The 26,932-nt window shown below is 34.9% G+C and overlaps 2 protein-coding genes across 7 annotated transcripts in view; one reads left to right on the forward strand and one right to left on the reverse strand.

Annotated features, from left to right (window-relative positions):
- Nucleotides 1–340: 340 nt before the first annotated feature.
- On the forward strand, nt 341–26,142 carry MS3_00003864 (uncharacterized protein; the record flags this gene model as incomplete). 5 transcript variants are annotated; one of them, XM_051211727.1, is made up of 5 exons in its annotated part: nt 341–498; nt 1,647–2,840; nt 2,902–3,000; nt 7,638–7,797; nt 25,235–26,142. In XM_051211727.1, the coding sequence occupies 3 exons, from the start codon at nt 496–498 to the stop codon at nt 2,953–2,955; spliced, it is 1,251 nt and encodes a 416-aa protein (XP_051071823.1). In that variant the 3' UTR covers nt 2,956–3,000; nt 7,638–7,797; nt 25,235–26,142. The 5 variants fall into 5 exon arrangements, with proteins under 5 accessions (XP_051071823.1, XP_051071825.1, XP_051071824.1 ...); XM_051211729.1 differs by having other exon boundaries at nt 2,909–3,000; XM_051211730.1 differs by lacking the exons at nt 2,902–3,000; nt 25,235–26,142 and adding an exon at nt 9,954–10,544 and having other exon boundaries at nt 414–498; nt 1,647–1,781; nt 1,820–2,840.
- MS3_00003865 (uncharacterized protein) overlaps nt 10,556–26,932 on the reverse strand; it is a 29,407-nt gene continuing 13,030 nt past the window's right edge. The window contains exons 12-22 of one of the 2 annotated variants that reach the window (XM_035729456.2): nt 24,215–24,293; nt 21,182–21,753; nt 19,319–19,508; nt 18,235–18,412; nt 16,659–16,804; nt 16,362–16,447; nt 15,669–15,792; nt 14,442–14,569; nt 13,726–14,242; nt 11,816–11,905; nt 10,556–10,834 (exon numbers count right to left, since the gene is read on the reverse strand). In XM_035729456.2, the coding sequence (XP_035586557.1) occupies nt 10,747–10,834; nt 11,816–11,905; nt 13,726–14,242; nt 14,442–14,569; nt 15,669–15,792; nt 16,362–16,447; nt 16,659–16,804; nt 18,235–18,412; nt 19,319–19,508; nt 21,182–21,753; nt 24,215–24,293 (2,198 nt within the window). In that variant the 3' untranslated portion in view covers nt 10,556–10,746. Of the gene's footprint in view, nt 10,835–11,815; nt 11,906–13,725; nt 14,243–14,441; nt 14,570–15,668; nt 15,793–16,361; nt 16,448–16,658; nt 16,805–18,234; nt 18,413–19,276; nt 19,509–21,181; nt 23,200–23,992; nt 24,294–26,932 lie in introns of those variants that run through there. The other variant, XM_051211731.1, reaches the window with a different exon arrangement.

Below are 26,932 nucleotides of genomic sequence, written 5' to 3' on the forward strand. Positions count from 1 at the left end.
AATCGAGGAGATTGGAAGATACATTTGGTGTGATATCAATTTATCGAGAATCGTCTGATCTAATCTGGCTAGCGATTGCAGGGGTTGTTGAGCACGGTGTTCCCACTCGTGATCTGGTGCGCATGCATGAACGAGCGCCTTCAGCTAGGTGAGTCCATTAAAACTAATGTGGTCAGCATCCAATGTCGTAAACTTACAGAGCTATTTATTTTGGGGATTTATTTACCGCTACAGTGTGAAGTACGGAGTATCATTGGAGATTCGTCCTGCATCATGCATCATCACGATGACATCACTTTCATTACTTGAAGTATGGACGTTATCAGACAGTATGGTCGAACTCAAATCAAATTTAAAATTGTCTGGATTTGACCGCTTCTGTAAAACTTTACGAATTGTCGAGGTGACGCCCCAATCGTATTACGGCGGTTTGACCTTGAAGCGCTCAGTAACCTCAGTCAGTGGAAGATACCACTGAACCGTTGCCGTGCTCACATGGTTAGTGTTAATGAGTTTTCTTGTCACACCATAAATTGTCTATCTATCAGTCTATAGAATTTCTAAAAATGAGTAACAACATATATATTTATATCCTTCCGACAAATTTTCATATCATATTATTCGGAAAAAATCACATGTCAATACAAATTGACCAAAATCAGTGTTAGACCAATGTATCCTTGCTTTGTAAATTGTATATTTTAGTAAGGTAGATATAGGAAAACTTAATCTATAGTTGATATTAACAAAAGTGATTGATTTTGAGTAAATATTGCGATATTTATCTTATTGAAGTTCGTGATTAACTGTGTGATCAGTTATGAAAAATAGTATGCGTGTTTTTTAGGTCACTAGATGTCTACTAAACGCACACAAGTTGTAATAAGAGTAGGAGAGCCTTGTTATTCTATTATTTCAATAGTCATCTGGAGAGAGACGACTAAAATTACTTTTTAACATTGGTTGAGTCCAAAGTGGTAGCACTTCTGATTGTACTAAAGTGTAGTGACAACACTCGGTCCCTATCAGGAGTATGAAATTTAGACTAGGGATAAGAATTGACTGGGATTTTACCCAATCTGCATTCTTGGTTGAGAAAAGTGAGCAACCTTAAAAATATTCATCTTCTATGGGTCCACAAATCTTCGTAGACCGAATCTCTCCCAATGAAGAAAGAAGCTCCAAGTATCACTATCAATCATTAAATCTAGATTATTACATTTACCTTACATACATGTGTTAAATTAGCTTATTTGAATGTTACATACACATATCATTCATGTTAGTCCCTTCTTACTCATTTGCTCCCCCCATCCGCCTTCTATTCCCTTCCTAATTGTTCTAATAATTGTCCGACTCTGGTTGATTTTGTTATAACTGTGTTCTCATGTGTGATGTCTTGGATCGATTCCAGGTTCCATTTTTTAAACTTTAACTGGGCATGCCATCAGGATTTTAACAAGTATAAGACTCAGTGCTTTATATATTGCTGGAACTGCAAAATAGTGAGGGTCGTCTAACCAACTATTATGAGTCAGTGTCTTCAAGTTGCTTTCATGGAGTCATTTTACAGAACATTAATTTATTTGAGGGTATTTTGTTACATAACAGGAAACTTGTTTTCATCCCACTCTTATTTTTTGCAGAATCACTCAATCATGGTTAATGGTGAAAGGAGGACCCCTTCGGTCATTTTAATGGACTTCTTTAATATGATTCCGTTCACAGATCGGACCAGCGTTTCTTCAACTTTGACCGAAATCCGCAACAGCCTGGATGATGTAATTCCAAATACTAATCCTATAGCACCGTTTATTAGCAAAATCAGGCAGTTACAGTTAGTTTTCATGAGAATTCCCATGGTATTAAGAAAACAAATCAAATCCCTATTACTGGAAGGCTTAGAAGCGTCGTCAGAAATCTCCAACCTACTTCTGTGTATTTTCACACTGTGTCTATGTTTATTGGAATTAAGCGTTCTGAGAAACTGTGATCGGTCAGACTTAGAAAGCGAAGATATTTGGACAACTATCAAAGAATTAAATCAGTCTATATTCCCAAGATTATGTGAAAAAATAAAGCAACAAAAAACGAATCTGCCTTCACTTTTATCATGGTCATATTGTATGTTAGCGTTCACCTTCTATGCTTGTGCAGAGTGGGTACATAATCAAGGTTGTAAACCTTCACCTTCGTTCTGTGTCAAGAATTCTGTGGACTTAGATGAAACTATTTTGGATCATCCAACTGTGCCAGAAATATTGCGCCATATTCTCTATAATCAGGTAAAGAATAGACCTTATTTTACACCACCTACTTCACGAACGCTAATAGATCTTCTATTTTCAAGTGCAATATCTAGCAATGCAGGAATTTTAATGTCTTGCAAGTATAAAAAAACATATGACCTATCTGACTGCTGTATTGAATTTGATGAACCTCCGGTGCAACCTGTCAAAGTTGATGAAATCAAAGTTAATATTAAAGACAAACCACGTCAATTGCCTTCATGTTTTCAAGATAATTTGCAAACAGGTTCCTTCAAAAAAATTTTTTATAACCTAAGTTTGTTGAAACAACTACTTGGAAATCCTGACTGCCAAAATTCTTTACTGGAACCATTAATTTTTAGCTTACGACAGTCACCTTTCATATTGAAACGCTTGAGAAGTTGCTTGGCAAGTGGTCTAAAACCAAATGACACTAATGTCTGCTTATATGAGAAAATTTATACCTTACTACTGCAACTGTGGTTTCAAGCTGCTATGGATCGTACGTTGCTTAAGAATTTTCCACAATCATATATATGGTTGTGTGGTTTCACTTGCCCGATGTATGAGGTATGTTTTCGTATTATGAATTATTTGATTACATGAAATTTCTGATGATTTTCTCCATCAGTATAAAGCTTATGTATCGACGTTTAGAGCCACAAGTTGCTTTTTCGTGATGTAAATTGGCAATCAGGTTAAAAATAGCTTATTAATGTAAATTTGATAAGTAAGTCAAATTCGTGTTGTCACAACCTATATATTCTATAGTAAAGGTTGTTTAATTCATTCACGTTACTAGGTGCTGATGTGGATTTTCCAGTCTGCTTTTGTTGCTCGTTTTAATGCAGCGATAAGTACAGATTTACAGAAAAGAACATCGTATTACCTAACATACTAGTTCATCGTTTAAATTTATCTTACTTCAGAACACCATAATAAAGTGGCATTCAGGCAAAAACTCAATTATAATGGTCATCTTCCATAACAGGACCATAGCGAACAAGATAAGGTGAAAAATCGGATTGTACGCGCGTCTAAATGACTAGCACAAATTTTAAGGTTTTTTGTCGGTTATTCAAGCATGTATTTTCACCGTTAAGGTTATGGAACATCAGCAGTACATATCTCGGTCGTCTCTGTTAGTGTAACTCGTCATAAGTTTATTTGCTTATCACACCCAAGACGTTCAGAAGGCATTATTTGCCGAATACCGTCAGAACCTCTCATATTTTACTTTCAGTATACTTGTTTTGTAGTCTTGAAATAAGACACCATTTGTGAATTCCCTTTACCTAGTTCCGTCAAATTAGTTTCTTGTCCCGTCTATAATTAAATCTTGTATCTTAAAGTTACTATCAAGTAAAAACGATAAATTTGTGGATGCTCAGTTTATTGCTAAATGAAAACAAAATTTCTACTACCCAATAGTACATTGGTCTTAAACCAGTCACTCAATATTTATCTAGTCTTAGTTTTATACTAAATTTGCCAATATTAATTACCATACATAAAAATTAGGATGGCTTCCCAACTAGTATTGTTAACTATAGTCTGTAAGAATTAACGGATTCTCGTTATATGTTCACAAAAAAGCAAGGCGGATACAATAGTTAAAAGCCTGTATAATAATGTCGCTATTCTGATGGAGTTTTGTTTTCTGAGGTGGATGGTTCGGTCGTAGAGCTTCCATCGTTCTTCTGAACGACATCATCAGCACAAACTTCAGGTAGAGGTGTCACTATTCAAAGTACCAAGCTTTCAATAAGTGAAGAAAAAAAAGATAAATTTCATCAAGAAAAGCAATCAAGGAACAAGTGATTGCATTATTAGTCAGTCAGCTACAACGTAGGACCAGGCACATATGTGCATCGGTCCAGGTTGCCATACCGCATCAGCACAACAAGATGAACACCGGATTCACAGCAGTGGTTAGGTCAAAGGTGGTAATATATAAGAGAAAGATTGCCTATGGAGATATAGTACAAGAAGAAAGAATCGGTTCGTAGAAAGAAAGATATGAAGTGATTTTAATCTCATACTTTAAAGGAAGACAGAGTGTATACACCGACGCCATTGTGACCGATTCTGAGCCATGTCACCAAGAGTCTCCAACCATTGGTTACGAAAGTCACGCGGACCCCAACCAAGTAGTCTGCATCTACCAACATGGCTCAGACTAGAGGTTAGTGTCTTCAAGCACTGATGCCACGTTTTGGTTTGGCCGCCTCTAATTTTCTTCCAACTATCTCTAACACCGGTTAGCATTGTACGTCGTGGTAATCGGTGTTCAGGCATACGTAACACGTGACCCAACCATCTCAGTAGATGAAGATTAACAACCTCATCAACTGATTTACCATCATTCCCTAATAGCCTACGTCTAACCTCACTATTACTTACCCGGTGATCCCAGCAGATGCGAGCAATATTTCTAAGGCATCTGTGGTCAAATACTAGTAGCTTACGAGTGTCTTCTACTCTTAATGGCCATGTTTCGCCTCCGTAAAGTAAAACAGAACGGACTGCCGCGCAGTATACCCGTCCTTTTATTGATAGACGGATATCTCGCCTTCGCCAGAGGTGACGCAAGTTGGCAAAAGCCAAGCGAGCTTTTCGAATCCGTGCTGAGATTTCGTCAGAAACCAACCCACTAGGGCTGATCAGACTTCCAAGATAAGTGAAGTTGCCAACGCGTTCGACTACTTCACTCCCTATCATTAGTTCAGGTGTTGACACAGACCAGTCCTGAAGCAACAACTTGCATTTAGAGGGAGAGAAGCGCATTCCAAACATTCTGGCATTGTTGCTTAGTGCTACCAAAAGACTCTGCATTTTGTCAGCGTCTTCACCAAACAGGACTATGTCATCTGCGTATTCTAAGTCGATAAGTGGACCTCCTGGATGGAGATCAATACCCGAGAATTCAGTCGACGAGAAAGTTATTTCCATCAGTAGATCTATGATGAAGTTAAACAAAAATGGGGAAAGTGGACAGCCTTGACGGACATCACTTGAGGTTGCAAAAGTAGATGACAGTTCGCCATAAGCTCTGACTCGACTAGTAGTGTTCGAGTGAAGAGCCTTCACAAGGTTTATGTACTTCTGTGGTACGCCTTTCAATGACAGACACTGCCACAGAATCTCGCGGTCTACCGAGTCAAATGCTGCTTTTAAGTCGAGAAATACCACCATTGTCGGACGCCGATAAGTATGCCTGTGTTCTAGAACCTGACGAATGGTGAATATGTGGTCGATGCAGCCACGACCAGGTCTGAAGCCAGCTTGATTCTCTCGTGTTTGCAGTTCACGAGTCTTAGTTAGGCGTCCGATAATTATCGAAGCTAGTATTTTAGATACTATATTAGTTAAACTAATCCCTCTGTGGTTGTCACAGGATGATTTTGACCCTTTCTTATATATTGGGACGATAAGTGATTGCGACCAGTTAGATGGGATAACGTCTAACTCCCAGATCTTAGCTAAAATATTAGTCAACCTAATCGCTAAAATTGAACCGCCATCCTTAAAGACTTCTGGAGCCAATCCATCTGCCCTTCCTCGTTTCAGATTAACTATAGCCCTTTGAACTTCAGCAGGAGTCGGGGGACCTACTTCAATGTTCCATTCACACTGTCTGGGAATGGAGGGTAGTTATAGAGTAGCTGAAGGCCAGTTGAACTGTTCTCTAAAATGTTCCGCCCATCGTTCTAAACGTCTGGACTGGAAGCAGATGAGAGTATCGTCTTTCTCCAAAATAATCTGACTTACACTTGACTTATTAATCCCAGTTTCTTTTATTAGTCTGTAAAGTTGTCTTGTGTTCCCTATAGTCGCCGCCTTTTCCATCTCTTTTGCTTTCATTGCCCACCACTGCTCACGGTCGTTTCTTAGACTTTTTCTTAACCTAGATCTAATTTGTTGTCGCTCTTCATCATGTTCGGAACCTGATGGGACGAGTTTGCGAGAATCCATCAGTGTCATAGACCTTGAAGAAATCCACTGGTTCTTTGTAACTCTGTGGTTTAAATCACTGACAGATGTCATTGCTGTTTCCACAGCTGTTTGTATATCTTTCCAAGCAACATCTGGGTCAGCCTCATTTTCAGAACTACCTAAGTGTGACCTCAGTTGTTCCTGGAACCTACTTTTGGTTTTCTCGTTACTCAACTCAGTTCTATTGGGTCTTTTTACTGTGGCTTTTTTGCGTCCAGCGAGGCGCAAGCAGATGCGTGCCCGTATTAGGGCGTGGTCGGAGTCCAAGCAGGTACTCCAGAATGAGCGACAATCTTCTACCGACCCTCTCCAACGATGACTGATGGCAATATGGTCTATTTGAGTCCATCGTTGGTTTAGTGTAGGGGTCGCCATGTTAGACGATGTCTCTCCTTATGCTTAAAATTTGTGTTTGCTAAAAATAAGCGATTGTCTGAGCACAGTTGCAGCAGACGGTCACCATTATCTGTTCGCTGTGCCGGAATGCTAAAATATCCACCTAAATGCCTTTCTGTTTGGTTTAAGCTACCTATCTGAGCATTAAAGTCACCCCCTATGAGTAATATGTCTGAGCGTTTAGCTTTCTGAAGAAGTTCAGAAAGCTTTCTGTAAAATTCATCTTTCACATCATCTGAGCTGCAGTCAGTTGGAGCGTAGGCAGAAACGACGAAAAGGCAACGACGTGTATCCCTATCCTTCCGAATTCTTACGGAGCCGTTTAGCCGAACAGCACATAGACGACTGTTGACGGGAATCCACTCTAACAGTGCTTGTTCCGCCCTCGTGCTTAGTGCTATGCCTACACCTGCCAGTCCACGAGAACTGGCCATCGGGACACCAGATACACGGAGGGTGTATCTCGTTGGCTCTCCGTTTTGCCGAGGTGAGGTCAAGTGAATGACCACACTGGAATCCTGTGTGCGTGTTTCGGAGACACAGCATACATCAATGGAAAGAGACTCTAGGGTTTTAGCCAAGGAAGCCTGCTGACCGATTTGACAGATTGTATTATTAAGGTCAATATTTAGATGTTGCTATAATTTTTCGTTACTAATCACCGATGATCTAGCGCCGTATAATTCTGACGAGATGTCAGTATTTTCTGAACAATAGGCGTACGTTATTGATACAGCTACCTCTGTCATTATTCAGTTCTTATAAACTTTTGTTTTATAAGTTCTTCATTACATTGCCCGCCGGATTATTGTGGATTAACAACATGTGAAGCTGCACGACAGAGTAATTTAAGGATATGTGACCGAGAATGTATCCTTTGTCGGGTTTGTGCATGCGATGTTTTATGATATTCTTAAAAATAAAGTACTCACTTATTATTTATTGAAGTTAATGATAATCCTTTTAATTCTATAGGTAATGAGTATGACTGGATTCTATAATGCTGTTATATGGACTGGGCGTTTTCTGACTGCTTATGAGAATATGTTTAGGTCATCAATTTTTAACTCACCGCACTGGTACCTACAAATGATTACGGATGCAGTGATTGCTATAATAGATCGATCAGGAAAAGGTCAGTTTACTTTCTGCATGATAATCATGAGTACGTTAATATATTTTGTTATATCTTTTAGGTGGTCTACTTCTAAATAAAAAGATGTGTCCATCTTCTTGTGTTATGTTAGATGCAGTTAGCTAGAGTTTCTGGATCTATTTTAATGCTAGTTAGCACTCGTTCATAACGCATATATGTCGCTGTTGTTTTGAGACACCAATCGACATTACGTGCCAAATCCATCAATCGGAATTTCAGTTATAATTTTTTCACCCGGCGTCCGCTATTTTGTCTGTAGTCCAACATTCCTGGTCTTGAGCAATCATACGTTCTGACTGACACAATCAACCTCGAGCTGACGTAGGCTTGACTTCTATTAACTCGTCAATCCACATACCTTTCTCTATCCCCAGTTGTGAATCTACACCTATTTATTTGAACACATAAATATTGGTACAAGAGCGCACCAAATATATATGCGCCACACAAACAATGAGAATGGGAAGAGAAAAAAAGAAGGTAAGGAGCGCAGAAAAAAAACAATAACGGCCAGATTAGTGTAAGGTAGTGTAATAATAATAATAATGAGGGGAACGGTCTACACCTAAGCTTCTATCGTATTTGAACCACTGAGCATATATCTCAAATACTTATTAGCTTCTATACATAAATTGCGAGAACACAATGCACCCCGAATGTAAAATCATACTTCCCATTTAATCGTATCATAAGTCATGGAGAACAGTACATAATTCATTAACAATAATTAAGAAACAGTAAAACACATGATAATCAGTAGGCTCATTGTTGGCTTACAATAAAGGGATATATAGGAATACGATTGTTATCTACTAGGTATACAATAGAAGTATAAGTAATGATAGTCCGTGAATTAGTCCCAAGAGTCAAACTTTTTTCGATACCCACTCTATCACAACAGTAATCTTGAAGGGACTTTCACCTTGCTCAGTGATTAGAATTCCTCACCCGGTGCTAATATCAGTGAAGTTAGAATGTAGTTGTTGAGCTGTAGTTAATTATATTTGGTAATGATCAATATCGTGTAATCTAGTCCATAATGCTGATCAAATCCTTTTGATTTGAATAAAGCAATGACAACAAGCATAGTAGAATAATACACATCCATTTATTTTACGGATTCTCTTAAACTGCTTATAATTCAGAAACAATAGTATGAATTAAGTAACAAACGGATCTACATATCTTACATCAAATCGACAGAAAGGTCTTCATCAGTGAACATCGGTAAAAAAAGTGAATAAAACTAGAAATGTTCGTACAGTTTATTATTTATGCTAACTAATATGAATATTTTATTGGGGAATTTTCGAAAATATACTTGTAGAAACGTAAAACTAGCGCGAAAATTTAGGTGTTATAAACAAAGGAATGTAACTGGTAGTATGAAATATGTTATCTAACAAAGTATTAAGAATTGTGATCACTAGGCCAGTGCAAGACTGAAAATGGTACTTTTTGAATAGACATATCTGGTTTGTCCTGCAATAAGGATGGATTTAACGAAACAATTAATACAAAGTTATTTCAAAATGTTGACACCATGTCCACCACCAAGTAAACAATAGGCAATCGCACTACTAAAAATATGTTGACCTTTTAGCCTCAACTGTCAGTCTTTGAGAAACTAATGCCGAAAGGAACGATCTGTCTACATTGTATTTATTGCATAGAATCGGTTGTTGTGGTAGACAAACTGCTAAGTTAGCAATTCACCTTCTGAAGAAATTACATGCTATGGTCATCAGTTAGGACAATTTTAATAAGTAGGATAATAGATAAACCTTTTTTAATTCAGGCGCGGTGACAATTTTTGAAGACAGTAACACTACGAGTCAAGGGATAATTATTAACATAAACTAAAATGCCAGCTCAACGTGTTAAAGATGTTGACCTATGATTTAGGTACGATAGGTCCAGGTTGATCACATATGTGCTGCGTACAATAACACTTCGATTCGTTTCTAAGACTCTGGTCTATGCAACGTTTCAATTCAGTAGCCTTCAAACACGAGTCAGAAGCACTTGCCAACGCGTTTGATACGATTTGGTGAAAAATCGGTAAACAACACGGGCTTAACTATGAATATCGAGTATAAACCAAATAAATGTTTTTCTCATTTGTCATGTTATAGGTAGTCAACAGGATATATCATCTGATCAACTGGATGAATTGCTTTGTAGTTGTATGGCTGCAATTGTCAGACCATTTCATGCTCTCAGAATTGAAGATCACGAAGTTTATGCTGAAATGTCTCGAGCGATTAAAGTCCCTTTAGAATCAATTGTATCGCATCTTTCAAGTTGTTTAGTTATAAAAGATAGTTCAAGTACAAATATAAAAGAAAAGAAAAGAAAAACGACAGAGCCAACAAGTACAACAACTATAAATTTTAGATTAAAAGATTTCACAGTTCATCATCTTATATTTCCAATGATCAGAGCATGTGACAAATGGGCAATGGGACAAGCAAAGTTGGGAATAAAACCACATTGTGCAAAAGCTCTTTTTAATCAACTTATTATTGACGCTAAAATTCAAAATGAACACTTAGAAGGCCCTCCTCAAATGGCACAAAAGTTGGATATCGTTAGACCACCTGCTGTAGGTGGCTTGCATGTAGCGGAAAAACTTTCGTTAAAACGAAAACGATAAGATTTTTCATGTACAGCTGTAAAAATATGCTGATTAATAAATTTCTAACTCTTATAAGAGTAAAAATGTATATACGAATAGCTGGTTTTTCGAACGTTCACGTGTACAACAAACAAATCCAAGGAATCTTAGATAGAAGACTCTGTCCTTTAATCTTGTAAATGTGACTAGAAGAAAAGGTCCTTTTTTCTCATTAGCTTAACTTTCTTATTTAAGAAGTACATAGGAATAATGAAAAAGTACGTAATTGAGAGATAATAAATATTTGCATTTTATTCAGAGTCCGAAGATAATATTTGCACTCTACGAAATACACCCCCAACAGGTTCATCATTCTCAGGATGTCGTATTTCCATTGGTCTATATTTCCAAAACAAGAAAAGAAAATTTTTTTTAAAAAACACAATGAAGATGTAAAAAGTAACACAAATCAACAGCACATATATAGTTAGCAGTTCAAAAACAAATCCTAATAAACTTGTTACATTAAGGATTGTGATTTCACATACAGAGTCAAGATATCAAGTGAAAAAACTCACGTTACTGCGATCATAATAACAAAGAGGCAAAATAAACAAAAGCCTGAAAGAATCTTATTTTTATTAAGAAACTCCAAGTGTAGTTGTTAAGAATTTGAATATTCATAAAGATTAATAATTGTGCGAAAGAGTTGCGTAAAATGTGGAAATGTAATCAGAAGGAAATAATGGAAACAGAATTAAGTTTGAGAGTTATGATCAATGGAGATAAAGCACAGGGTAAACTCTTTGTAATATTGGAAGTTAAGACCATGGTAAAGGAAATCACATAAGTTCATTTTGTATACACAATTCTGGCTTGTCTAGATTTATAGTGAACTTCCAGCAACACTGACAAAAGCTCATTGTTCTGGGCTAGTGAAGAACAGGCAAAGTTATCCGCTTAAGTGTTCCAGAATATAACAGGAAAGTTTCATGTATTATACGATCTCTCATCGAGCGAAACAATTAAGCAACTTTCACCTGTAGAGTGTATCAGTTAAGCCAGGGGACAAAAAATATCAATATTAAGATTTAGGTCTAATGAGTTAATGAGATAATCATCAGGATGATTTAATATCTTTTTAAGTGTACAAGAATTTTTATTGGTAAAAAGGCGTACGAATTTAAATTAATTATATCAGAAACGCGAAATAAAGCCAATTAATTTCAAAAATACGTAGTAGATTCACTATTATCTAGTCTCCGGTTTTTCACTATAAAGCTGTCACCAATCACTGGTTTAAACATGTACAATCTGTTTAGAGTAATACACTGAAGGATAAATGATGCGGACACAAAACCATATAATTGGAATACTTACGAGTCTGAATGATAAGTATCATGAACATCTTCATTTTCATCATCTGAGGATAATAGACGCCTTCTCTTTTGAACTGGCATTTTCGGAGACCTTTGTGAAATATAGAGTAAATATAATAGAAAAATGTTGCATATGAATACTAGCATAAGCATATCCGATAATAGAGTTCTAACATGTAGCAGAATAAGGGTTAGAATCAAACTCTGACAGTCAGTGCTTATTTTGAACATGAAACCAATATTTGGTAATTGACGCTATACCTGGTTAACGTTAGGTTCCATAAGTAGATACTAATGAATACCAACTTGCGATGCGACTTCAAATAAGCGATTACCATTATCACACTCAAATGTAGGGAAATTATTACTAGATTTATTATCAGCAATTGAATCAGGAAGAAGTCGTGCACCATAGGACTGTCAGGACCATAGGTGTAGAAACCATATATAATAGTTGAGTTCGCTATTAACCAATACACATTTTATTTTAGTTCCATGAAGCGATGTTTACTCTTGTTCTTGTACTAGAGAAGCACTTTCTTGTTTTTATCTGCTTAGGATTTCTAGAATTACGATGGTCAATCAGCTACAACGTAAAACCAGGCACATATGTACGTCGGTTCAGGTTGCCATACCGCATCAGCACAACAAGATGAACACCGGATTCACAGCAGTGGTTAGGTCAAAGGTGGTAATATATAAGAGAAAGATTGCCTATGGAGATATAGTACAAGAAGAAAGAATCGGTTCGTAGAAAGAAAGATATGAAGTGATTTTAATCTCATACTTTAAAGGAAGACAGAGTGTATACACCGACGCCATTGTGACCGATTCTGAGCCATGTCACCAAGAGTCTCCAACCATTGGTTACGAAAGTCACGCGGACCCCAACCAAGTAGTCTGCATCTACCAACATGGCTCAGACTAGAGGTTAGTGTCTTCAAGCACTGATGCCACGTTTTGGTTTGGCCGCCTCTAATTTTCTTCCAACTATCTCTAACACCGGTTAGCATTGTACGTCGTGGTAATCGGTGTTCAGGCATACGTAACACGTGACCCAACCATCTCAGTAGATGAAGATTAACAACCTCATCAACTGATTTACCATCATTCCCTAATAGCCTACGTCTAACCTCACTATTACTTACCCGGTGATCCCAGCAGATGCGAGCAATATTTCTAAGGCATCTGTGGTCAAATACTAGTAGCTTACGAGTGTCTTCTACTCTTAATGGCCACGTTTCGCAGCCGTAAAGTAAAACACAACGAACGAGCTTTTCGAATTCGTGCTGAGATTCGTCAGAAACTAACCCATTAGGGCTGATCAGACTTCCAAGATAAGTGAAGTTGTCAACGAGTTCGACTGCTTCACTCCGTATCCTTAGTTCAGGTGTTGATGCAGGCCAGTCCTGAAGCAATAACTTGCATTTAGAGGGGGAGAAGCGCATCCCGCGATGGTCATTTCACAGATACTTAGAAAGCTTAAGTGTAAGTACGGGGAAACTCGTGTGTATAACAGTGAAATTATGGAAGAAAAACTATAAAAATAACTATCAAGGGATGCCTTTCCAACGTTTTCCTTACTTACATAAAAAACAATCAGTATTGTTAATTATTCCAGCAACTGATTTTTTTCAAGCGTCACGTTCATACCAGTTTCGGAGTGGGATAATGAATTAGAGATAAAAGAAACTCAACTGAATACCTAAGGAAGTTCTACGCAGTCTACTACTTATGAGTAAACGTCTACGCAAATTTATGGACATCACATCCCAGTTTACACACTGCCTAATTTTTAATAATTTTTTCAAAATGGAATTTTATATACATAAAAAGAAATAGCCACTATGATATTTTTGAACACCATATAACTATATGTACATGATATAACGTTATTAGACCTAATTTTACCCTGATTCTGAGTTTGGAGAAACTGCTCCACAGGTATAATCATCTTGAGTATGATTCACATAGGTAATGTGATCCATTTGATCAGATGGTCTATCTGATTCAACTAACTGATTAATATATTCAGGACTGGTATTTTCATTTGTGTTATGTTTTGAATCTGAGTTGTGTGAAGTATTTGCTTCTTCTTCTTCATATGATGAATTCATGGATCGTTCGTCATCTGACGTTGATGAAGATTTTTTCTTGCGACTCTTGCTTTTCTTAAGTTCTTTTGAAACATCCATATCCACGTTTTGTACTTTTGTACGTTTCCTTTTATAGACAGCAGTTTTAAGTTGATTCTCATTATCCACTAGATCAAGTTCAAGAATTTTAGCAGCTACTACACGTCTGGTACGAATAGGTGGAATATATTTGTCTGATCGATTTTCATCCATAATTAATTCTTGTTCCAAACAACGTTGAACAGCTAAATCATGGTCTACCTTTCTTTCATTCATGATTTCAGTTAGCATATCTATAAGTAGACGTAAACAATATATCATAAAACACAACAACAGTTACGAATGGACAATTAATTTTATCTACAATTAATATTAGAAGTATACATTTTATTTTGGTAAAAACTTTATATCGACCTTAAAATGAAAAGTACCATGAGTGAAAAACACTATAAATGTAAGTTTAGAAACTGCATACATGATATGGATTCTTACTTTTTGAACCTTTGTGTAACTCGACTATGTCTCTTAGTCGGGCTATCTCCTGTTCAGTCCACTCACTGGATTCTCCATTGTTGAGTAAACATCGATTTCGTCCGCTAAGAGGTTTAGGGGGACGAACTCTAAAATGTTTATCAATAATGAATTTTATGGTTTGCATTATACGGAATTCAAAGATGTTGAACTTATACATAGAAATTTTAATATTTTATAAACCGAATTCCTTAAAAATAATAGTACTGAATGTATAAAAAATTCGATTGGTTGTCTATTTGCACCCAAACATATTAGAGCATAATCATTTGTGTGAAAATTTTTTAAAGATAACTTATCCGTCTAATAAAAGAGCAACCTTACTCAATATACACGAATAATTCATTTAATTCTGAAATTCGATCTACGTTTACAATCAGCCATTCTCTCACCTACGTCGAGGATTTTCCATTTTTACATTCATTGGAAACCTCACTACAGGTTCATATAATGCAATCTAATATTTATGCAAAAGGGAAGTTAGTAAGATCTTTCCTACCCGACTATCTACCGAATTAAATGATTTAATCGAAGCTGCTTTTACTTGTATGTTCACTCAATCCATAAACAACACTACTGTAATTTTAAGTTACTTAGAAATGTATGTAAACAGCAGTGTTCTTTCTTAATGTCAATTCTTTGTAACCATACGCCTAGTACTGCCTTCTGATATTCCACAGTGCAATGAAATACAAGGTTTTAAGAGTACCCATTAAATTTATTTGTGTATTATCATAAAAAATTCGCACCTATTGTCCTCATAATCCCGCCGAACATTTTATAACTCGTTACTAATACTTTTACAAATGATACTAAATTTAGAGACATACTGTTAACTGAATCAAATCTGTTTAATCAGTGTTGACTTTATATATTCCATTGTAAAACCTGCATAACTAATTTAAAGACATTATAGAGTTAACGGAGAATGTTGATGCTGTTTGTGGGGTTCGAACTTGCCTAGTTTTATAGTCTAAAACATTACCACTGAACTATTCGGGCGGTGACTGATCTCATGTACGACTGTGATATTTACAATTAATTGATCACTGAGTGGTGACCAATATCATGTTCGTCTAGTGTCTCTTAGTGTTGATGAAATATGCATGGAGTATTAGGTTGTTATTTGCTCAGAATAAAATAACAATAAGAATATTTTAGAGAAAAAAATTATATAAATTAACTAACGTAATTTCTTTGAGTTGTTTCGCTGATGTAATCAAGCCCAATATAATCAATCTGGCAATAATTTGTCGACGAGTTTTACTTGGATCGGAAAAATGTTTGACTAATAGATCAGCTAAATCGTTACCTATTAAATTAGTTTTAGAAAGAGAAAAAACAGTTATTTCATTCTATCAAAACGATATGTGATTATGAGGACTTATTTATTCCACTATGATCATAGTCTTCGGTCAGTCTCCATTTATATCCCGAATCTAACTTTAATCAAGACTTTTTCCACACAGAGTAGGTACGTTGTACTGCTTTACAAATAACTAATTGTTTTTAGATTGTAACCAACTGTTGAATAGAATTCGCCAAAGAAATAAATCCTTGCTACACTCATTGTTCCTGATTTTATTAACATTATTTTTATGACAGATAGTGTTCATATGTAGAGCCACATACAATTTCTAACCATGAAGAACAAATAACCAAGTAGGCTTGACTGAATATATTTAGAATTGCATTACTTGTTTCCAACAACACATTGGCCTAAGCGGATTATATACATTCAAATTATTATCATTTCCCTATACCATCCGATGCAAATAAAATATTCCTAATAAATTACCTAATAAAAGAAAACTTAAACATGGAATGTGAATGAGAAAATCCATTTTATTCAAAAATATTATCACGAAATAAATAACCTACCAGAAGGTACAGGATCATGACGATAAGCTTCAAATAGTTGAGTTAATTCTTTATCATGTTCACTGGTCCAATGAATAGTTTTCTTACTGTAAAAATTTTTTGAATTCTTTTAAAAATGATTCGTTTACTGTAGCTGAATCATTAACGTAAACGAATAAGTGGGAATAATAAAACAAACGGAAACGATTTTATCATGTCACGAGAGAAAAATGGTTTTTTCCCCATGATATTGTAGACTGCATTTCTAACATAAGTTAAGGTACGAACATGCATGATATATATATAGTGTTAACTTACTTGCTCTCAAAAGTACCATATCCTTGAACTGTCTCATAACTTTCTTTAGGAGTTTTAAAGAAAAGAGTTTCAATTAGAATGTAGTTGTTTTTCTCTTCAGCTTCAAAGAATTTTCTTAAGATATATTTAATGAGATTTGCTAATTCCTGATAAATTATAACAGGAAAAAAACATAACAAAAACCTGATAAAACAATTTGATTGTAGCATGAATGACTGATAATGTTGTGCTAATGAGGTATGGCAACTTGGACCGATGCATATATGTGCTTAATCCTAAGTTGTAGATGACTGATAAAGATGACTATACGAGACTTTAATAAACGATACATATTTTTCAACTGTCATCCTAAATAAGTATAACAAGTGTCAACTAAATCAAAATAATTTTAATGAAAAAATTCTCTCAAAATGATTCATTTAGAAAAATATAAAAAAATAAACACTTTCAAAAATAACAATTCTTCTTGATGAACACAGTGCACATCAAAATATTTATGGGTAGGAAAGGTTGAACACAAGTGGCCAGTAGACAAAGAGGTCTAATAAAGTGAAATGGTTGCTTTGAATGCAAGTTCGTTTGGTCTGTCTCTGCACCGTACTGTCCGAAACAGGTACAGTTGAAAACTTAGCATATAGACAAATTAACATTGAAGAATGAAACCTATTTTAGTAGTCTAACATCATAATATCTATCAAAAAAATCATCCCATGTGAAAACAGTTAGTCGTTCAATTAAAGACAATGTATGGGAAAGAGGATTTGTTACTTAGCCAGTTACTTGACCAGGTTGTGAACTAGAAAAGCAAACATAAAAATGCAACTGTGGAACCATTATTACTCATCACCTGTACGTTTTGACCAAGGTTGTTTATAATTATTCAAGTCTTTTATTCAAAGTTCAGCAGCTAAAGTGAGGAATGCTATATTAAATAACTGTGTTAACAACTGAATAATCATACGCAATATCGAATAAGGAAATGCTTCATCGTATCGAAGCAGACAAACACCCATAATGAGTAATAAAGTTCAGTAATCAAGAACAAAATAGTATACTATGGTTAGAGAACGCATGAAAACAAGTTTGAACCCTCAACATAATAGTCGAAATCATGTGTTAAAATCACTGAACCATAGTTCTGCTAAAAAGAGAAATGATACTTTTATGAACCTGTTGGTATTGACTATTTCCGTAACCATTGTAGCAACTGTTAAGCTTGGTTTATAACTTCTTACATTGTTACTAACGTTAATTACATCAATCTATGAAATACAATTTCCCACTTTCTATAAACAAGCTGACAATAACACGGTAGTACTTTCAACCCCCAGGCTCTTATCGAAATTAAATAAAATATTTCACCCATAAAACCTCAAGCATTTAATGCTACATGGAGGTGTGTGTTTTCGAGACACACAAACATACCCATATAATTGATCCTCTTAGTTATTCGAAATAAATGTTACCGTAAATGTTGGATAAAACATTGCCTAAAATGATTGTAACAAGTAATATAACAGCGAAAACATATACTGTACAAAAGTGACTTCCACATAAAATTGGTTATTATACTCACTTTAAATTCTGGCGAAGTAGCTAAAGCACGATCGTGTAGAAATTTTTGAAATACTCGAAATAAGCGTAATTGAAAAAAGCAACCAGGTAATCTTTCTCGTACAGCCAATCGATGAATAGTATGTACAACTGCATGATTGACTGATTCAGGATTATTATCGTAATTCTCTAAAAGTAAACTAAATAATGTAGATAGTATTCATTAATTGGCTACACAAACGGATAATAATAATTAGTTAAGAATATTAAAACACTCACGTCCATTAAACACTGAAAATAATTATAACAAACACCTTTTTGGACTATCAAAAACAATTTTTCTCTTTTTCCTTTCAGTGACACTAGCTTGAGCTTAAATACACATAAATACGACAATCAGATACCTGTCGCATGAGTTTGTACAGATCTGTCCATCTACGTACAGTATTAGCAAGAATTTTAATTATGATTCATTGTATGTAAAACTCTGAATTCTAAAGCTCAACATCATCATCATTCTAATCAGCCTTACTTGAATATCATATCATAACGAAATGATTGATAAACTCACTACAAAGTGTACATCAATGCTGGATGTAATTAAAAGATCACAAAAAACGTTTTTGTTTTACAATTCGACATCAGGACACTTAAGTAATACAAATTGCTTATTTTATTACATGACTGAAACGTCCAACAGTTATTTGTTCTACATATTGATATTTATTACTATATCTCATTGACGATTCTATTTTCAATGTGTCTGGTAACAAGAAAAAAAAATTAGTTCACAGTCTCTAGTATTCTGTTCCTCATTCAGTAATGAATCTCAAGTATTTTTATTAAATTCTAAGTGTAAAACAGTATAAAGCAGTATTGCGAGCGATAGACAAATTATATTTGATAGTTCTATAGGTAATATATTATTCAAACTTTGATTTGGATTAAATAAACAATAAATTATAACTTGTTAGTAACAAATATGATTCTATTTGTTAATTTTTAGGTACGAGAATGAAGCAAATTACGTGATATCCCACTTAAAACAAATATTTTTATATAGCTGATGATATTTTCTTCAATTCAAGGAAATGGTGAAAACTTACGTGTAAGCATGTACAACACGTGGATGAACAAATTTGAGCATAAAAGCACTAAAGTCTAGAACTACTTCTTTTTCAGTAGTAACTATTTCTTCATCATTTGAATCACTTATGCCAAGTTCTTCGTTGTAAAGGTTATCACTATCACTACTATTCGATGAAGAATTATTCAGTACCTCCTGTTCTTCTTCCTCTTAAATGTATGAAGGAAATAAACGGGTTAATTTTGTATAAAAATCAAACACAGAACTAACATATTATTTATAGCAGATTAATTCTGGTATAATAGATCATCAGAAAAAAATAACTACATTGATAAAGTGGTAATATTGTGAAAACAGTAAGAGAGAAGCAAGGTGTTCCATGAATAAACAGACTAGAAAGGTACAACTTATTTAGTAATACTATCAAGAAACACATTTTTAGTTAAGTGAGTTTATCCCACTTGAGTAAAGAAAAACTATGACAGGATCTCCACCCGCTTTTATCCTACACCATATCTGATAACGGTCCCAAGACAATGAAGTTGCAGAGTTTCTAGTACCTTAACCAGATAGTCGTAATGGATCGATAGATAGTAATCCAACACAAATATCCTTCATACCATGGAGCCGTGTTGCACACCGAACACCTGTCTGTTTTTACGACCAAGTCCAAGTATGGGGAAATTATGTGTGATGTGCGAGATGCTCCAAAAGCATTCATTAAACACAATCAGGAAGTTGAAGTCAAAGTTTCAAGAACGTGACACTAACCAGAACATTGTCGCTAAACCGGAATACAATTACTGGACCTCGAAGGATTACGAAACGGTGCTGCTACTGGGCATAACAAAGTTACGGAAGCAACGATGATCGACAACAGAGTGAAAATAACGAATTGGCCTTTCACCATTTCATTGGTTCGGAGTACGCAAATTAAAAGCTTCAGTTTACTGGACATGATTATTTGGTACGGGGTTCTTGATAAAGCAATAATGTTATTAACATTATTTTTCAGTTCCTTTTCAATGTAAAACGCTATTTCAAAGATGATTTGTGTCAATGCTTATTTTCACAATGTACAATAAAGCACCTGACTGTTAATCTGTTTGGAGTTTTGTATGTCCTGAAGAGTTTAAAACTCACGGAATCTTAGTCTCTGTTGACTTATGCCACCTGCAGGACATGTAAAATCCTTCGTTTCCTCAACAAAACGATAAGAGAACTGTAAAATGAGAATTTTGAGGGGTGAAAACATGCATTCAATGCATGGTCGTGTATGGTAAATCCACAGAGGTTATACAATCTTGATAGACTTGAAGTTTTAGGTAAAAATGATAAATAAGCCGATTAAAATGTGAGTTTATACTAAATGATGTGGCCGATAAGTGCTGTAAGTGTATAACCATTACTTTTTCTGGGTTGCTGTTCATGTTAGCATAGATGTAGTTTTGGAAAACAAAAGGAACGACCAGACAAAGCTACGATATCAGTTCCTATAAAAAAACCGACCGCAGTTGTGCAGAATGTTCTTTGTTTTCCAGTAAATTCTGAACACAGTATTACTGCATACTTATATTCGTCTTAACTTTATATTCTATTACTGTTTGCACTATTAGTCTCGATTTTCCTACGTCTACCGTCGATTTTCACTCTGTAAAGATATGATGTATAGGAACTTGAATAAACAAACGACTGTGTCACCTTGTGCATATTTATATAAAATATGCGATAAACTGTATATGGTCGAATATTTTATAGTAAGTTGGTCACATTGTTCTAATCCTAACAAAAACATATCATTAAGGTACTTTGGTTGTAATTCAATAAACTATAGAAACAATAGAATGAGAATAATAATATCACAAGAATTAAAAGAACTAACCTAGTTCAGTCATATGAATTTGCTGTAAAGCCCCTAATACATTCAAGCATTCAGGCCGTAATCCTGCAGCACGCCCAGCATCAATCGTTGAATTATCTTCCTCAATTGAAACTGGAGCAACTTCTGGCCAAAGACGCCACATTCTCTTGGCCGTTGATAAAGCAGTTTTAGCTGAGCCTGCAAATAAAGCAGCTTGAACTCGACGAATGGCCGATTTCAACTGCTGATCTTCACTGTTTCCTGTAGTTGCATCGAAGAGTCTTGTATCATTCATTTCATCATCACTTTCATCCTGTTCATTCTCTTGATACGCTGTTCCCAGTAAAATCTCTATTAAGGGACGTTCTAACTGATTAGACCATTGTTGTTCGAGACGGCTAATTCTCACAGCTTCAGGTTCCTGATTTAGAATATCTCTTTTATGAGTTTCCTTTTTAGGTTTAGAGGAACGCTTTTTCCTTCGGTGAACTCTTCGACGTTTCACAATAATTTTTTTATTGCTACCACAGATCTTGTTGGAAAGTAAAGTTATAAATAAGTGAGAACCTTCAACCAAATCACGCAAATAGTCTCTAGAAGAGAAGAAATCATGATATTTTAATAGAAATTAGCTTGTCGCGAAACTTATAACAACACAGTATACTGATTGACAAGAGACTAAAATAATAGATTGATCGTTCATTATTTCATTGGTTTGGAGCACGCAAGTTATAAATTCCAGTTTACTGGATATGTTTATCCAATACAGGGTTCATGATAAAGCAGTAATTTTCTTGATATTATATATATAACCATTTTCTCGATGGTTGCTTTCAGTTTGTCTTAAGATTTTACTGTTAGATTCACATCTAAATGGTAGGGAAATATAAACACTTCACTTTAGAGCAGAAATAAAGGTTTTGGTGTTGACTGACTTTTGCATCTGTTTAAAAGCTTTGGTGAGTAACCGTTTGATATCAATGTATCAGTCAGTAGTTTTGCATTTTCTTCAACAGTATTTGTTGTACATATTCTTTGAGTCCTGTTAAAGAGGCACTTTATCAAGCCTCGCTTGTGTTTTAATGGGGAGAAACAGTTGAAATTTAAATACTGACCAGTCCAGGATGGCTTCCTATAAACGAACCGCCTTATAGCTCCATTCTTCCTTGGACTCAAAAGTTTGACTAAAAACAACAAGTGATTATTACTTTCTTCTTCATAGGTTATTACGATATCATCCTGTACCCTATTGAGTTTATTTAATAACTGAGTAACATAGAAATTTTTATTATATATGATTAATATATCATCTACGTATCCCCTATACAGAGTTAACTCATCACATTTTTAACATATGACATAAATACATTAGCTAAGAGAGATCCCAAAGGGTTAGCCAGAGCAACATCACCAACTAGCAGATGTTCACTTTCAAGCGTGAATTGCACTTTTGCAGTTCACAATAAAAGTAGTTCTTTTAAAAGTGTTGACCGAATAGGAAAAAAGGAGGGCATTACTCGATATATAGTCACAAAGGAAACCAAGTCTTGGTTAAAGGTACATTCATAAGAAAGAGGATTTACATCAAAATGATGCATACTCTTTTCTTTAGGATTAATCTCATCACAAAGATCAGTTAGTTAAAATGTATCTTTTAAAAAAAACTTAAATAATTTATCACGGACTGGATTTGATAATTTAGCTAACCATTTTGCTAGTTTATGTGCAGGTACATCACATATAGATAATATTAGTTTACGAATTCTAAGTAATTCATATAAATTCGGAAGTACAGAACCGGTAGGTTTTAGCACATTAAATTCCTCTTTGTTTATAAAGTTTATTTTAAGGAGCTTCATTAGGTTGGAATTTACTCTGGATTCCAATTTTCTAACATTAATATTGGATGGAACGTCCGCCAGGAACTTTCATCAACAAACATAGATAACATTTTCACCTTATAGTTGCATTTATTTACAACAACCAGCCAAGGACCTTTGTCAGGTTTCAGGATCATGATATCTGGTCTACTTCGGAGGTTTTTTACATCATGAAAATACTTAAAAGTCAAGATATTCCTGTGTCTGATTTGAAAACAATGAAAATGGTCGGGACTATACATAGAGACTACCTAAAATTCATAAACGTTATAATACATTACGACCGCTATTATCCATGTGTGGTTCACTTACACATGAACTAGAATAATGGTTAGCTAAATTGTCAAATCCAATCCGTAGTAAATTGTGTAATTTAAGGAACACGTGCCTAGATGGCTTCAAAATCAGTTAGTGTCAAATGTTCTAATAAACGTGGGAAGTAGGAAACCATGTTCATTTGTGGCAAAACACATAATTAAAACGGGACATAGCATTAACATCAACACAGCTTTTAAGACGTCGTATAGAAATTGTTAGGGACGGATTCTTAGGTTTATAGAACTCTTGGCTGCTCGTAAATTAAAACTCCCATTATATGTACAGAAACAATTTGTCGTAACCTGGTAATCCTTATGTCATTTTATGACCTAGGGTAGTGCGACAATTCCTTATTCTTTCCATACGATGTTATTTTCTCTCTCATTTATTTATAATTATCACATTATTTAAATGAACTTTCATTTAATTGACCTTCATTATTTTCATATAAAATGCCTTGACAAGTATGTGTGATCAGATTGTCCGAAATATATAGCGCAAATATATTACATTTTTCAGATCCATTCCGTCTTCTTATTGATCTATAAAAACTTAAGAAAGGGATTGATTGCTTTGCAAAAATAACTTCAGTTTGTTTTTAATCCAGTATTACTAATTAGACTGAATTTAACACTATATATGCAGCCACAAATATTCTACTCAACACGTATATATAACTTTATATACCAGATTACTGATATTACTCAGTTGAGTGAAATCTGATACGTGGATCCAAGGTAACATGTGATAAATAAAACTAAGTCCATTCTACTAAATTTAATATATGGTTACTAAACGGATCCCAAAATGACTTTGGAGACATTATTTTAATCAAGATAAAATGGATTGAACATACTTGGACATGAATATTTCATTGTAGTCCCTCAAAAGATTTGGGAATAGTTCTTGATATTCAGCAACATAAAATACATTGGCTGTAAATAAAAGCGAAAACTATGTGGTTAAAAGTAAATATGATTATAAAGTAGTCAATCATAAATAGCATAGGACCAGGCACGAATACTAACATACTATATTCATTAGCAAACTACAATCTGACTATTGAATGCTTTGATGAGTTACAAAAATGCAAGCAATGATTGGCTTGTTTCGGACTAATCAGCGCCAATAGAGGAAACGAGATGTAAATTTAATATAAAACACTAAAGTTTTTAATATCATATCTTTGTTGATCGGGTTTATTGAACATATATTATTCCTTCTCAGTTCTTGTTCCGATTTAGGAAAAACTATTGAAGTATGGTGTCCAAGGAATACTAGGCGCTAGAACGTAAAAGCATTACATGCAAAAAAGAAACCGTGACTAGTGGAGTGTAAGACAGTCACCAACAGAAGACAATGGAAGATGGTCGCACAACATCGTGGATTGATTGAAGTTAGACATTAACACTGTTGGATACCAGTTCAGTGGTCCAGAGGTTAGGCGTTCGCACGCGAGACCGAAAGTCCTGGGTTTGAATCCAGCGTGCGAGGTCATGGATACGCACTGCTCAAGAGTCCCATACTAGAACAAGACGGTCGTCCAGTGTTTCCAGGTTTTCAATCGTGATCTAATATTTGTCGATTTATGATCTCAACAAAAGCTCAAAAATCTCCACAACCCTATACTGAAAAATAAACATGATTAGACTGGGAATTAAGCGTGAAATATAAGCAAAATGCAGTAGGTTCCATCAAAAATTCTATTAACTATTGATTTGTAGTTTTAGACTAGTTAGGAAACACAAACAAATTTTAAATAAGGTAATGTTTAGCAACAAATGACCGAATTGAAGCAATGTTTAAAAGAATACTATTTGATACATTATTTTTATCTAATCGGAGGATCACGTCTTTATTTTTTTGTCCACTGAAGTAGCATTTAGTAAGAAGTATGAGAAAATGAACCGTAATTAATGGTCGGGTCAAATTTTTAAGCACCAACTGAAAATCAAGTAAATAACATGGATCCAAATTTATTAGGACCAACAAACAATTCCGGTCAAGTATTTCACTATGAAAATAATATTACTAAATGCCAACGGGAAGTTTGTGAAAGTTGGAGGAGTCAACTAACAACCTATTACAAATATTTTGAGTACTAGACTTTTTTCATAGAAAGTCTATACTTGACTTTGGATGATTTTTCAATCCAAACCAATTGTCAGGAAAACGCTGACAAGGAAACACATCTATAGGTCGTATTCCTTGCTACTAATGACATTGAAAAAAGTTAATTAGACAAGAATGTCTACCGCAATAAATTTTACCCTTTCATTCAACGACAATAGAAACTATGTCTTCTTTATACAATGGAAAATTCATCATCATTTCCCAACTTCGCATTTAAGAGGCAGTTCAACAATAAGTATAGCTTCTAAAATTGTGCACATTTAGTCAATTAACAATTCATATGGGGAAAGAGTTGAAAAAATTACAAGACGTCCTCTGTTTTATTTTTTAATACACAACAATCGATTCTAAATCCCTTATAACACCTTTTTGTTTTTATTTCACTAATTTATATTTTCTCGAATCGTATCTTAGATGCCTAATCGCTTCCATTATCATTGATACTGTTACTTCCTTTATTACTCTGGGATTTGGCTTAACAATTTCATTTCTCTGTGCTAAGAGGGTATGGCGACTTGAACCGATGTACATACGTACCAGGTTTTAAGTTGTGACTAAAACAACAATCGATACCCATCATTATGCCGGTTCCACTGTTTTAAAGTCAGTCATACACATAGAATAATAAAGGTGCATGAAGCGAATTTCAAAAGAGAGGTATGGAAAAACACCCTAAATTCTGCACATTTGACTTTCATTAATCTTTAATTACCAAATGATAACTTGAGCCACTACATATTGTTAGCCAGTTTTCAGCTGATTGAATGAACTAATACTGAATTCACTAGGATATATAAATCATATAAAAAAAAATCTTAAAAAGCAGTGACTGAGATGCGACTTAAACTGGATTATGGATTGACGAGATTGTGTCAACTATGCTTTAAAACTATAATCAGCCAGAAACGAACGAATAGTTGTTGTGCCTAAGAATGTACGCAAAGAATACACATTTATAATACTTTCTGATCATTTCTAAATCTAAAATGTACAATAAATGGCAGCTTCTATACAAAGTTTGTATGTTCGCTAAATGTTAAACTTAGTGTAGAGGCCTCTTCAAAATTCGAGACTAACATTTTTCTAAATGTGAATATTTTGTTTTCAGTTTCTGTTTAGGATTGGTTTTAACTAATTAAATATGACTGCTAAACAAGTATACTTATGGGCTTTCATAAAATATTTACAGCTTGTCGCGAATCTAATCGCTGGTAAACTAAAGAAGTACCACCATAAAGGTTCGTATATCTCCTTCCTCTTCTGTCCCTTGGACAAACGAGAGACGATTACTATAAAATTCATATACGACTGGTAGTAAGCACTTGAGGATGAATGTATAGGCCAGTTAGTCACCGTTTAACTGTTAGAAAGTTAAATGTTGATAACGCAGAAATGTTGTAGGAATACTGCATATTTCGTGATGAGATCTTATTACATTCAA

This window comes from Schistosoma haematobium, chromosome ZW (genome assembly GCF_000699445.3).
Source record: "Schistosoma haematobium chromosome ZW, whole genome shotgun sequence".
NCBI classification, from domain to species: Eukaryota; Metazoa; Platyhelminthes; class Trematoda; order Strigeidida; family Schistosomatidae; genus Schistosoma; species Schistosoma haematobium.